This window comes from Taudactylus pleione, unplaced genomic scaffold (genome assembly GCF_031769625.1).
Source record: "Taudactylus pleione unplaced genomic scaffold, aTauple2 ptg000711l, whole genome shotgun sequence".
NCBI classification, from domain to species: Eukaryota; Metazoa; Chordata; class Amphibia; order Anura; family Myobatrachidae; genus Taudactylus; species Taudactylus pleione.
The window spans coordinates 10,790,001-10,805,482 of record NW_028285113.1 but is presented as its reverse complement, the minus strand read 5'-3'; the positions used below and the strand labels follow the sequence as shown (position 1 = coordinate 10,805,482).

The 15,482-nt window shown below is 43.2% G+C and overlaps 1 protein-coding gene across 2 annotated transcripts in view; it reads left to right on the top strand.

Moving 5' to 3' along the window:
- The first annotated feature begins 949 nt into the window (after nt 1–949).
- GUCY1A2 (guanylate cyclase 1 soluble subunit alpha 2) overlaps nt 950–15,482 on the top strand; it is a 232,493-nt gene continuing 217,960 nt past the window's right edge. The window contains exons 1-2 of one of the 2 annotated variants that reach the window (XM_088456689.1): nt 950–1,069; nt 1,104–1,464. In XM_088456689.1, coding sequence (XP_088312815.1) covers nt 999–1,069; nt 1,104–1,464 — 432 coding nt within the window. In that variant the 5' untranslated portion in view covers nt 950–998. Of the gene's footprint in view, nt 1,465–15,482 lie in introns of both variants that reach the window. The other variant, XM_088456687.1, reaches the window with a different exon arrangement.

Sequence of the window (15,482 nt, the reverse complement as noted above, 5' to 3'; positions counted from 1 at the left end):
AAAATCCTTGTTGGTCAAGGCAAATGACAAGTGGATCATATGTACCAGACCCCCCTCTGTGGGTTTCAAGTGTAACATTTGATGACCGAAGCTAGTTAACCCCTGCACATCTACAGCTTCTTATTCAAAATGACAAAATGTGGTGCCTGTGCCCACTTTACTGCCCTATTCATGCCAAAATCCTTGTTGGTCAAGGCAAATGAAAAGTGGGTCATATATATGTGACCACCCTCTATTGTTTTCTAGTGTTAAATTTGATGACCGAAGCTAGTTAACTCCTGCACAACTACAGCTTCTTATTCAAAATGAGATAATCTGGTGCCTGTGCCCGCTTTACTGCCCTATTTATGCCCAAATCCTTATTGTGCCAGGAAAATAACAATTGTAAACTGTGTAAGGGACACAATTCTTTGTTTACATAGTGTTAGTTTAGTGATCTAACTTTATTTAATTGTTTTACTATAACATTTTCTGAATAAGAAGCTGGAAAATGAATAAGAAGTGAATAAGAAGCCGACTTCAGCCTCGTTACTTATGTATCACTGTATATAATAGCGTTATATGTGCCCCTGGGTTAGAGTGTTCTATGTGTGCCACCCTGATGAAGGGGGGCAGCAGCCTGTGTGCGACACTATGCGAGTGAACTGTGTAACTAGAGCTGCACCAGCTTGCTATAGTGTGTAATTGGTACCCATAACACACTATTACAGCTTTGCGTGTCAGTAGGAGGGGGATGTGCTGTACATCACAGCTGTAAGCAGGAATTTCCATCAGGCACAGTGGTTGGGTTTCACAGCCCCATTCTTCCTCCTCTTTGGCAATTGCAAAGACACAGACATAAGGAGGGGTGGGCTTGTCCCCTTACCATTCCCTGGCACAGTGTGTCGGGCTGGTGACACAGGACCAGCATGTGATGATACTGCAGCAGCAGCAGCAGCCTGGGCAGGAGGAGAGGAAGACACACATAGGATGGGAGAGGGAAGAGCAGCTGCTTCTAAATGACAGAAGGAAAGAGGAGCAGCCAGACGCACAGTGCACCCAGCCACACAGACACAGGAACAAAAGGGATGTATAGGGGGTGCCAAGAGGCAGAACCACACCAGGACTCTCTATATAACTAAAGAGCTGGAGCGTGGCATTGCACCCCAGCATGCTCACCACCCTCTGCAGCCCGGCATAGCACACTCAGCAGCTCATGGTGGTTTCCCCAGTGCCAGCAGCATGTCCAGGAGGAAGATCTCATCTGAATCCTTCAGCTCGCTGGGATCTGACTATCTTGAGACCAGCCCGGAGGAAGAGCCAGAATGTCCCTTGGCAAGGATGTGCTGGAATGGGAGCAAGAGCCCCGAGGGGTCGCAGGAGCAGCACCCACCGCCAGCTGTTGGACCCAGAAGAGCGACCAGGAGGAGACGGGTGAATCTGGACTCCCTGGGGGAGAGCATCAGAAAACTGACTTCTCCCACGGTAAATGAGAGGGACCCTGTCAGTACCGACGGTAACAGATGTATAGGGATGCATGACCCTGTAGGGATCAGTGACAGAATTATAGGGATGCATGACCATGTAGGGATCAGTGACAGATGTATAGGGATGCATGACCCTGTAGGGATCAGTGACAGATGGATAATGATGTATGATCCTGTAGGAATCAGTTACAGATGAAGAGGGATACATGACCCTGTAGGGACCAGCTACAGATGGATAGGGACCCTGTAGTGACTAGTTACAAATGTATAAGAATGCATGACTCTGCATGGATCAGTTACAGATATGGCTGTATGACCCTATAGGGACTGGTTACAGATTGATAGCGGTGCATGACCCTGTTGTGATCAGTTACAGATAGATAAGGGTGCATGACAGTATAGAGATAGGTTACAGATGGATAGGGATGAATTACCTTATAGGTACCAGTAACAGATATATAGGGATGCATGACCCTGTAGGAATCAGTTAAAGGTAGGGATCAGTTACAGATATAGGTGCATGACCCTGTTGGGGTCAGTTACAGATGGATAGGGGTACATAACCCTATAGTGACCGGTTACAAATGTTAAGGGTTGCATGACCCTTTAGGGCAGTGTTGGCTAACCTTGACACTCCAGCTGTTGTGGAACTATATATCCCAGCATGCCCTGCCACAGTTTTAGCATGCCCTAATAGCAAAACTGTAGCAGTGCATGCTGGGTTATGTAGTTCCATAACAGCTGGAGTGTCAAGGTTAGCCAACACTGCTTTAGGGACTGGTTACAGATGGACAGGGATGCATGACCCTGTAGAGACTAGGCATAGATGTATAGGGATGCAGGATGGATTGCCCTGTAGGGACTGGTCACAGATGGATAGGACACATGACCCTGTAGGGACTGGTTACAGATCGATATGGATACATGACCCTGTAGGGACTGATTACAGATGGATAGAGATACATGACACTGTAGAGACTGGTTACAGATGGATAGGACACATGACACTGTAGGGACTGGTTACAGATGGATAGAGATACATGACACTGTAGGGACTGGTTACAGATGGATAGGACAGATGACCCTGTAGGGACTGGTTACAGAAGGATAGGGATACATGACCCTGTATAGACTAGATACAGATGGATAGGGATACATGACCCTGTAGGGACTGGTTACATATGGATATGGATACATGACCCTGTAGGGACTGGTCACAGATGGATAGGGATACATGACCCTGTAGGGACTGGTTACATATGGATATGGATACATGACCCTGTAGGGACTGGTCACAGATGGATAGGGATAAATGACCATGTAGGGACTGGTCACAGATGGATATGGATACATGACCCTGTAGGGACTGGTCACAGATGGATAGGGATACATGACCCTGTAGGGACTGGTCACAGATGGATAGGGATACATGACCCTGTAGGGACTGGTTACAGATGGATAGGGATAAATGACCCTGTAGGGACTGGTTACAGATGGACAGAGATACATGACCCTGTAGGGACTGGTTACAGAAGGATAGGGATTCATGACCCTGTAGAAACTGGTTACAGATGAATAGAGGTGCATGACCCTGTAGGGTCCGGGTACAGATGGATAGGAATGCATGACCTATAGGGACAAGTTACAGATGAATAGGGATGCATGACCCAGTAAGAACCAGTTACAGATAATTAAGGATGCATGACCCAGTAGGAACCAGTTAGAGATGCATAGGGTGGGAGCAGGGTGCATGTATCTGGAAAGGTGTCTGTATATATTCATTGGCACATGTGGTGCCCAAGACCTCTATATATAGAATTAATGAAAGAGATTCCTTTACAGCCTGTGAGGACCGCATGAAAGGACTGGCATGTCACGTAATGAATGTCAGGCATTTAGTGCAATGACATTGGCTCGGCCTGTCATTAGACATATGCTGTTCATTAGTGTCACAGCATCTAGAGACATGTGCCAGGCAGATAGTGTGGCCACAGCCTACTTCACCGCAACAGTATCCTATAGATTTAGGAAACAGTATGTGAACCCTTTCTTTGCACCCCTGTACATGTTACGTCGGGAATAGTATAGTACACACAGGTGTATTTGTGATGTATGTATATGGTAATGGTGTATTATATAATACATTAATTTGTACCCACTGCAGTGTAGAAACCATGCCCCCTGTTCTCTGTCATATGATAATGAGAAGTATGTAGGAGTAAAGCATTGGGGATGATGATATATATACATATATATGTATGTATATATATATATATATATATATATATATTATATATGTACACATATAGAATAATGTAATCTGTAGTCTGTATGGAAACCTTAATTTCCATAGTAACATTATCCTATTACATATAAGATGCAGACACTGTCTGTAAAATGCACCCTCCCCACCACTTTATCTCATCATACTGTACTTATTGTGTTACCTGATTTATCATGTGTTCATTTTGTTGTGCTATTACTATTGTTGATGTAACCATTAATGTGTGTGTGAATGCGTCCACAGTGTGGCTATTGGTAGAGTGTTATGTAATTTATAGTATAACTTACAGTACAGCAGAATTTTGCCTAGCTTTTGCCATCTAGTTCCATGTGGACTCTGGGTTATACAAAAAGAGCTCATACGTGGGGATACCCCAGGATATGTTCATAGTTTATGTGATTTAAAGATGTTTTGAGGTTGTGCCGTGAGATATTGCTGTGTAATAAAAACACAATGGCACAGGGGTAGCTCTAACGGCTTTAGCTCTGATGTACTATAACCAATGTACTATTAGCAATGGTCTATTTCTGTGCCTAAGCAGCATATGGCTGTGGACCTTAACACAGAGGAATAGACAATTTGTGGGGGTGTAGGTTGTGATCAAGGGCTGGGAGAATATAGAATTAGAAGGGCCAGAATTGACATACACTCTTTCTCTTCACATAGCTAGGAAATGATGAGATATAAGGGGCGGATAATCGGGGCAGAGAGCCTGGCTCATTATAGTCTAAACAGTACTTTTGTCATCTGCAGTGTATATTTAATGTCACAAGTCAACTCCACAAAGCCAGCTAATTGCACAGTGACCGAAAATGCTTTAAAATAACCTGTTTTCTGAAGGAAATGGCAGCAAACCAATAGTGAATGGATAAATTGGCATATAAACCACTTGTGAGTTAACTTCCTTGCACAGTAGTGAGTGCTTTAAAAAGTGTATATGAACAGGTAACTCCTTCCCCATCAAGGGTTAGTAATGTATACGCAGCACCTAGCGGATGCAGCCATTTTGTATGCGGAAATAATATTGCATATATATATATATATATAATCACAAGTAAGTGCTGACATCAAAGTCCCTCATGATTCAGTACTATATGTATTTCTAATTGTATTAACAGACTGTAGTCTCATGAATATTAGTTAATTAAACACAATACCTACTTTCACTGTGTGTTGGTGACTGTGGATTCTAGTGTTCCACCTATTGTAACCATGGGGGTCTATGTACTAAGGCTTGTAGAGGGATAAAGTGGACAGAGATAAAGTACCAACCAATCAGCTCTTAACTGTCACTTTACAGGCTGTGTTTATCAGTTAGGAGCTGATTGGTTGGTACTCTATCTACATCCACTTTATCTTTCTCCAAGGCTTAGTACATAGACCCCAATATTTATATCTGAGTATGTATTAGGGCGCACAGTTTAAAGGGATCTGTGGATAGGACCAATTCCCTTCACCATCATGCAGTGTTCAGCACTCCCCACTCATTTCCCACTTTCTACTCTGCCGGTCTCTGCCTGACCATTGTCATTCAGTTATATATTGTTTACCAATTACATTTGATCAATTTCCATCAGCATATAAATATGCAGAACATATATAGAACAATAGACAAGTCCAACATTGTCACGGTTGCACTAGCCAGCAAACCAGTAAAGATTGGGATTTTTGCCTAGTCTTTTTGTTTTAATTGAGTAACCTTTTATTGTTTTTCATTAAACCAAAAGAAGAACAAAACAATAAACAAAGTACAAAAGGGGGGAAAAAAGACATAATATATGAAAAATACATCAGCTTAACAAAAACATACCTACACGTCATACGTAGAATGGTAAAATCACATAGAAGAATGGCACTAAAACTCTCATCTTATGATAGGAAAAACAAGGCAGATAAGCCGGGCAAAGAATAGAGATACAAATGATAATAATAATAATAATAATAATAATAATAATAATTTTAAAAAAACTACCGATCAACAGACATATGAGAAAGCCACACTGGAACTACGAGAAATAATAGCCACATGAGAGGAGCCGTATCATGTTGGAGGGAGGGTGGGTGTGGGCAGGACCGCCAGACATATTCCATCTCAACGTATCATGTTAGCACCTATGGTTTATACTCGGGTAGGATGTCCAATAGCTACATAGCCAAATGAAGCGATATGAGAGTGAAGAGTATGACCTATTGTTTAGAGTACTTAGATTGCAGCCATCTACCCCAAATGCATTCATATTTAGACACGGCGTTGTGAGAGATATATAAGTATTTTTCATGTGTGACTGTGACTTTAACTAGAGAGACCCAGGCAGTAAATACAGGTGCCAAGCCGAAGCGTGTACAAATGACCTTGGCTCGGATACTCAAATTTATAGCATATTGATTGCTATACCTGTCCACAATATCCACCCTTGAAACCACAAACCTCAGGTGTGAGAATGGAAGCAGAAATGCCAGTGTGCGAATTTGCCTGAAGTACCTTACACCAGATTCCATTGACCATGAGGCATTCCCATAGTAGATGCCACAAGGTACTTTCTGGGTCATGACATTTGGAGCAATTAGCAGTTATCCGGCCTCCAAACCTCTGCAATTTTCAGGGGTAAGGTAGGTTTTGTGCAGAAGGAACAACTGTATCTGTTGAAACCTAATGGAGGCCATAGATACCTGTGGGCTGGCAAGTGTAATGTCCCACTATTCATCACACAGAGGACCCACATCAAGGTCCCATCTACGCCTAAGAAAGACTTCTGTGGTGAGCAGTCTGAATGAAGGAGTAAAGGCAAGAGAGGGCTCTACCAGGGGTAATGGAAGAAATAAATAGTTTTAATGGGGAATTAAAATAGGAGGTGGGTCCTCAGAAATTGTGCTGCCAGAGCGTGCCTGAGTTGTAACTCACTGCAGAGTTGAGAAAAAGGTTTTAGAATATTACCATCGTATAATTGCCCCAGTGACGATATGCATCGGTCACCCCACACTACCCTACATTGCAGGAAGGAGAATGACTTAGATTTCCATAAAGGAGTGCTAGGTCTATTCCTTGAATTTTAATAATAAGTTTAACTATGCCCCAAAACTTAATGGCCCAAGTAATTATAGGGGTTCCTGAGCGAGTGATTCTGCCACTCAATAAAGCTTGTAATGGTGCACAGTATGTGTTACGAGCTACCACAGCCGCAAGTGAGTCAGCTGTGCCGCTTAATATTAATATCAAAAATGTGTCATGTCCAAACTTCCCGTAGACCGAGATCTAGTTAGGGTATTAAATGGAATTCTAGGATGTCTATTCATCCATGTCAGAGAGGAAAGAAATCTATTTCATTTCCAGAACAAAGAGGTGGGACATAATATAGGAGATTGCTGGAAAACATAGAGGAACTTTGGTTGCACCATGACTACCAGATTGACCCGGCTGGTGAGTGTAAGAGGAAGCTTACGCCATGAGCGCGATTTATCCCTCAGATGCGTGAAGAGTGGTTGTGTATTCAGGGTGGTATAATCTTCAGTAGTGTTGGTTGTCCATATAACCAGATACTTGAAGTGATCCACCCATTGGAGAGGGAGTGACAGCCTTGGAGAAGCAAGACAGGTGCCTCTGAGGGGGAGAATGTAGCATTTGCCCAAGTTAGAATTGTGAGACTTGAATATATGATAGATGCCTACAGTATTCTTACTTTGATCTCTCCCCACAACTCTTCAACTTATGTACTTATTTTATTTATTTTTCCTCTCTACCTCCCTTCTTTAACATTTATTCTTCCCGTGATGCCTCAATAACACCTAAGTACCTCATCATTCTAGCTTGATACCTTGCTTGGTATCCATCACCTCTCCTTAATTTTCTTATCATCATTATCTTCAGCACATCGTTATGCTTTTGCATGCTGCACACATTGGCTCATTAGATTTCTTCTCCACATCCCTTAATGCATCCTCTGACCATCCGCCTTCTCCCTCAGACTCCCCTGAATCCCCCCTCTCCACCGTTCTGTCCATGAATGATATGGTGGACTGATCATGATGTATCACATTTGTAGCTGAAGCAGTAGGTTTATCAGTAATATCAGGGCGCATACATAATCATGATGTTTAGAGTCCTGAATTATTCTAATGCCATCAGCAGTTCGCCAGTCTTCATTTTATTATACGCTGTGTCCATGGTGTGGAATAATGTTGGACCTTAAACTTTGGGCAGCACAGACGGTGTAATGGTTAGCATTACTGCCTCACAGCAATGAGGTTGTGGGTTCGATTCCCACCACGGCCCTAACTGTGTGGAGTTTGTATATTCTCCCTGTGCTTGCGTGGGTTTCCTCCGGGTGCTCTGGCTTCCTTACACTTTCCAAAAATATACAGGTAGGTTAATTGGCTCCCAACAAAAATTAACCCTATTATGTATGTGTGTGAGCATGTGGTAGGGAATATAGAGTGTAAGCTCCACTGGGGCAGGGACTGATGTGAATGGCAAAATATTCTCTGTAAAGTGCTGCGGAATATGTGTGCGCTATATAAATAACTGGTAATAAATAAAATAAATGATTGCCAACGTATGGACAATTCATATTGTCAGCTTTGAGCATATGGTTTGTAACTGCAAAATGTCCCTTTCTCAGAATTGCTACAATGTTTCAGTTAACTCTATATCATCCTGCCTAACTCCAACAGTCATTAGATATGTAAACTGTTAATTCTATATTGAAATAATGCAGAAATGTCCTTTACATGTGTATTACAGTTTAAAATGGCTTAGGATGTTATCAATAAGAAAGATTTGCAAGACCTGTGACTTTAACAGATCTAGAGCTGATGAGATGGGGCAAGTATTACAGTGATTACAGTATGTCAGTTCTTATGTAATATGAGTAATGTGACAACATATAGAGGGGCCTATTCATCATAACTAAAAAATCCACGGAGGTAATTAGGTTTAGAACTCGCATGGAGTTCGAGTGAATTACAGGAGGAATTTATCAATCCTCCTCTCCATAAGTATCTATGCGGAAAAGCTGTCATTTTTGTGATAACAGCTTTTTCGGGAAATAGAGACTTTTCCCTATCTGCTCCTATCTTACCGCAGCTGTAATCAGTGCTGCGCATGCGTCATTACGTTCACAAAAGCAGCGCATGTGCAGCACTGATTACAGCTGCTGTAATTGTGTCCTTCAAACCGTTATTTTAGTGTTGATGAATAGGCCCCTTAAACTGTAATAGCCCACCCTTAGACAGTGCCGTCTTATACAGTGCAACATAGTTCCAGCACAGGTAGGATAAGTGCTGCGTGTTGCAAATAGGTACAGCCAGCTTCTTTGAGGGCTACATGATAGAGAGACACAGCAATGTTGGGCTGTGGTCAGTGGGATGGGTAAGTTTAGAGAGAAAACATATGTAAAGTGAAGTGTGGATAAAGGGGAGTAAGTTGGGTATTGTTTATGGAAGTTACTGATGTGGGTGTTTCTGGAATTTGATAAGCTGTCTGGAGTGTTGAGTTTTCAGGGAACGATTGGAGGTATGAAAGCTAGAGGAAAGTCTTATTGTGCAAGGGGCGGGCATTCTACAGAGTGGAGGCAAACCAAAAAAAAGATCAGTGGATGAGAGATGCAGAGTGGAGGGGTAAAGCTGGGAGATATTTTGAAATAAGCAAAGAGATGTGTGTTGGTGCAGTTTATGTAACAACCTTATTTGCACGTTGAAGCATACTTGCCGACTATCTGGCTGCTCCTTCCGGGAGGGAGCATCCAGATCGGCAGGGCAGGGGGCGTGGCCTGCCTGCCAAAGGGGTTGTGGCCGGGCAGACAGATGTAATTTGCGGGTGTTCCTATACTGCAGACCCATCTGTGCTGCTACGGTAAAAAATAAATAAAAAAACTTGCAAAAAATAAAAATAAAAAAATGGCGCCCCCCCCGCCCCCAAAAAGAGCAACCAGCCCTGGGCTTTAGTAACCCAGCGCTGAGTGTGCTTAAATTCAGGGGACTAATGACGTAGGGGTATCCTGGAGAGGGGGACCCCTTTATTGGGGGGGCCCCCAGCTCCCCAGGGATCCCTGGCCTGGGATGACTAGCGGTCAGAGCTGATGCTGCGGCTGGGGGGCCCAGTGAAAGGCCTCCCTGGCTGTGGCATCAGCCCCCCGCTAGCAAAAGTCCGGTACTGGTTCTGGAAAATACAGGGGAACCTTACTAATTTTTAACCCTGTATTTCCAGAACCAGGACCGGATCAGAGCTCGCTCGGTGCTGGTTGCGCAGAATACGGGGGACCCCTACGTTGTTTGTCCCCCATATTTTGGCAACCAGGGCTGGTTCCGACTAGCCCGGTGTTGGTTGTGCTTAAGTACGGGGGACTCCTACGTCATTTGTCCCCTGAATTTAAGCACACCCAGCACTGGGTCACTAAAGCCCGGGGTTGGTTGCTCTTTTGGGGGGGGGGGCAACACACAATTTTTTGTCTACCCAGGTTTTTTCATTTTTATTTTACCGCAGCATGAACAGACGGGTTTCATGGACCCACCTGTGCTCTGTGTCAGTGACACAGATGCAAGTAGCACGGATCTCCTGGTCCGTGCGTGCATCTGTGTCATTGAAATACAGATGCACTGACCTGTCTGTGCTCTGTGTCAATCACACAGATGCATGTAGCACGGATCTCCCTGGTCCATGCTACAAGCATCTGTTTCATAGCGTACACGATCGAATGATTATGCAAATCATTAGATCGTATACAATAGATTGGATGAACATTGTGCAGCTTTTACTGCACATCGTTCACTTCAGCTGCCGGAGAGATTTCAAGGGCGATTGCATACGAGATCGCATCGTATGCAAATCTGGCCAGCATAAGGGTCTCGAGCCTGATCTACATAATACTCAGACCATGATACCCGGATCTGGAGAGGATTGATAGACTTGGCTGTCATCTGTATACAGATCATATTGAAATCGGAAAGAGGTGATTCATTTTCCAAGACATGTGGCATAGACAGAGTAAAGCAGAGGATCTAGGATTGTTCTTTGCGGTACTACAAGTTATAGAGTAAACGAAGAGGAGGTGGATGTAGATTGTAAGCTCCTAGGAGCAGGGTCCTCCTCCCCAGTGTCTCACAGCCTTCTTCTCTAGCACTTCTATGACAGCCTTCACCTTCATAGCTGTACTGTGTATGGAGAATTGTTATGCTTGTGTTCTGTTTATATTTTGGTTACTGTATTGTAATGTTCTATGTACCCTTTACTGTATGTACGGCACTGCGGATCACTTGTGGCACCGTCTAAATAAAATGTAATAATAATAAAGTGAATACTCACAGAACTGCTTGACAAGAACCAAATAAGGACTGTGTCCTGAAGACCTAGGGGATGTAGTGTTTCTATGAGAAGAGAGTGGTCAACAGTGTCAAATGCAGCAGAGAGATCTAGAGCAATAAGAAGTGAGTAATGGCCTCTAGACTTAGTAGTGATCAGATCATTCATTACCTTAGTCAGTGCTGTCTCTGTAGAGTGTTGGGAATGAAAGCCTGACTAAAGTGGGTCCAATAATTTGTGTGATGAAACAAGTGTGTGAGGTGAGTGTAGGCAAGTCTCTCAAGCAGCTTGCTGGGGCATGGGTGCTGGGATATGGGACGGTAAGTTCATAGAGAGCTTGGGTCAGAATTATGTGTTTTCAGAATACAGGACCTCTTTTTGACAAGATACAGAATGCTAACACACCTGTAAAGTGTTACTTTATTTCTATTATAGCATACCCTCCAACATGACGACTTCCACCAGGTACACAATACTCTGCTCCTGGACTTCCCGCTTAATTTATGATTGCAGTCACCTGTGTTGAACTGACTAATTGAAGAGAAGTGACAGGTGACAGCAATCACAAAGAAAGTTTGAAGTCCAGGAGCAGATAACTTTTGTACCTGGTGGAAGGGGCCATGTTGGAGGCAATGTCTGGGGAGACACACATGAGACTAGGTGTCTGTCTCACCCCCTACTCACTGTAACTCTCCCCTCACTACACTAAGCTTCGGTGTCTATTGATTCTTCTACCTGCATCACTGTCTCTTCTCTTGCTGACCTCTAAACACTGCAGTGCACTTCCTGGTCACATGATACATCCAAGGTGTCCATCAGTGCACAAGGCACGCCCCCCATACTCAGAGGCATGCCTCTATTAGCTGTAATTGTTTGCAGCTTACTGCCCGTGGTGTGGTCCCAACTCCAGCTCTGCAAACAGTGTCTGACTATACAGAAGCATGGCTGAGATGTTGCTGCCTCATCTCTCATCTCCCAGTAGTCCCAGGGAGCGCCACAAAGCTGGTGAGTGTTAACTATAAAAATGATTACAATAAACAAAGAAGATATTTGTAAGTTATAAGTATTTTCTTTGTATTTTTCTAATCATTTTTATAACACATCCCAAGGGTTTGACAGGGGATGCTCTGCCTCCCCTGCCTACCCTGACTGCATGTCTCTGGTTGGAGGGCCTGTGATAGCCTAATAAAGATCAAAGCCTTAGGGGCAAATGTAATAGCCTGCACGATGCAGGTATCAGCGAGTGTCTGGCGAGCCGGCCCCATGTTTTAAAGGGGCAATCCTTTATAAGGTATAACAAGGTTGCCCTTTTAAAACATTGGACAGACTCTCTGGAAACTTGCCGATGTCTGCATGGCGCAGGCTATTACATTTACCCCTTAATGTCTTAAAATATAATGATGCCTATAAATTATACTTGCCAACTTTGTAGACCTAACTCCGGATGCAGAGGGCACATATACAAAGTCATAGTTTAGGTAATGCTTTTCGCCTCGCCCACCCATATGCCATTACGTGAATTGCATAACTATGATCAAATAGTCCCTGCTACCGAAGTCTCCCACCCTTGCAAAATAATGCATTTTTCATTATCACACAGTAGCCAGTGGTCCCTGATGGATTATGTCTTTGCCCCCATAAAAATTTATTTGTGACTGGGGCTATTGCAGACTTTCTAAAAATCTGGGATCCTGCCAGGCACTCTGGGAGCATCACTATGTATGCTTTAAATAAACAAGATACCGTTTTTCTATTCTTCTTTAATCCAGGGAAAAAGTAATTTAACAAAAAATGGAAATCATCTGATTAGCAGATATTTATTTTTGAAATAGATTTTGTTTCTAATGCAAAACATATTTATTTTGAATGCAATTTTATACTATTCAGTATCACATTCATCTTATAATTACCCCCTTCTATATAATGAACATGTGCCTAATCCACCCACAAGCAAAGGCAATTAATACTAAAGCAAGGCTCTGTTACTGCTTCTTGTTAGTCAGCCATTGAACATGATAAAATGCAAACTAATACATATAATCATTTCATTCTACTGCGTTTATATATGAGAGCCTAGCAGCAATGGATGTGATCAAGTACAGAAGCTGAGCTTTATACAAGTGATCATTATGTCTCCTGTATGACAATTGGAGTTTATATAATAACGCCGTACAGTGGGCAAAAATGTGTAGCAAAAATCACATTACAGCTGTCATTATTTCTAGTACAGTTTAGAAATGAAAGCAAAAAACTGTATCGTCTGTTCAGGGACAATTGCTATATCATTTTCCTGTGTAAAATACCAAAAGGTGTTTTTTTTAATGCTGTACTTGTAAATAGCTTAAAAATAAAAAGTTCTTAATTCTGATTCGGTGCCCGTCAGGGAGTATTCACTTGGCAGCAGTGGCCGGGAGGTGATGGCTTTTCGATTATTTTGCTAGTACCTCGCAACTAACAACATCCCACATTTTTCCTTGCACCCCATAGGCTTACGCTATAAAATCTGCAGTGTTGAGCTAGCTTATTAAGTAGTGAGGTATGCAGCTGCACAACGTCACATTAGGGATGGCCATCGGTAGGGTGTCAAGCGGTGGTTACCATCAATGGGCCCATCAGTGATTACGATCGATGGCACACAAACTGTCTATGGTGAACCATCGATGGTTTGCCCACCCTCGATGGTCACCTCTGCTGCGGGCATGCCGGGCCGCGGGCAAATAAAAAATGGGATTGGGCCTTAGCGAGCGCCAGGGGTGGGGCTAAGCTCTGTTTTGCTACTAAAAAAAAAATGACTCATGCTCATTCATCGATGGCAGAGAATCATTGGTTCTCTGCCATCGATGGCAAAAGTAGATGACATTGTCCAGCAACCATCGAATGTCACATTGCCCCTAATTGCATATGGCGGCAGGAGAAGATCATCCTTGACCTTCCAGCAATACAGCATTGCTCCCAATCTTCAAACTCATTTGCCCTGTTGCAGTAACCTGTGCAGAACTAATAACTTGCTGAACGGGCTATTTTTAAAACATAAACTAATTAGTAGTTGGAATAGTAGTTTTAGAAGTTGGTGGAATGACTCATGTTAGGGAGCCAGGCACACCTTTGCCACAACAAGTCCTTCTCGGACACATAAAAACATATTACTACTACTATAATATATATATATATATATATATATATATATATATATATATATACAAATGAATATAGGCACTCACAAGGGTTTATATTTTTATATATACCACATTAATGAGACAGCACTGCAGGTCTTGTAAAACAAGTTATTGTATATTAATTCTTTCTGCAATTACATATTGCATGTCATTTTGGCTACCCTCAAGTACCCTCAAGTAAATGATTAATATAGACCATCTACCTGAGCGACATCATGACGGTGATATAGAAATAGGCAGAGCCGTAACTAGGGTAGTCCGACCAGTGCCTGGTCTAGTTATGGCTCTGGAAATAGGGATCTATTGCAGCTGGAAGCTAAATGGAGTATTAAACTAGACACCGTATTGCCAAGAGGCCTGAATAAAAAGTTTTGCATCCCTATTCCCACCTCCCAGATGTTGGTAGTTTTGGCTTACTGTGATCACTGGCCCTATACTGTATATCTCTAATGTATCACATACAGGATCAGTATGAATGACCGCTGGACCTATGCCCGGCGGTTCAAATCCCGACGCTGCAACACCGACAGGAGTGAAAATTCCGGTCAGTAAGTATTCTAACTAAACCTAACCCTCTCCCCCCCTAGGGGTACCTAACCCTAACCTCCCCCCTGTAAGTGCCTAAACCTAACCCCACCTTCCCCGCAGCCTAAAGTCTCACGGGGAGGTGCCTAGCCCTAACCCACCTTTTCTCCAGCCTAACCCTCCCAGGGGGATGGCTAACCCTAAGTCCCCTCGGGAACCCTGAAACCTGACCCCCCCCCGCACAGGCACGCGCGATCGCCGTGGAAATTCTCCCCATTCTGCCCACTTAACTAGTAAGTGGGCAGAATGAGGGAGAAATGCCCACTCTACCAGGGGGTGCGGGGGATTACCCAAAAAATCGTGAGCCTCCCGCGAAAACCGGGAGGGTGGGCATGTATGAGGTGTGATAGGTATCTACAGGGTAAAGGGGCCTATTCATCATCACTTAATTTATACAACAGCAAAGGAAAAATAGCATTTTCACCTAATTTTGTATAATTTAAGTGTCAGGGCTATTCATCATTCAAGTAATGCAGGAGAAGGTATTATAATATATGTATAATTTTAAAATCAACGCTAGCTTATTATTCATATCCATAGAGAATAGGTAGAATGAGATAATAACTGAATATATTACCTGATGTCCGGTGTTAGGTAGTCTGCGCATGCCTGGTATCATCTGGGCACTGTGTTTGAGCAACACAGTACTACACATGCGTATAATATTCAGCTCCATG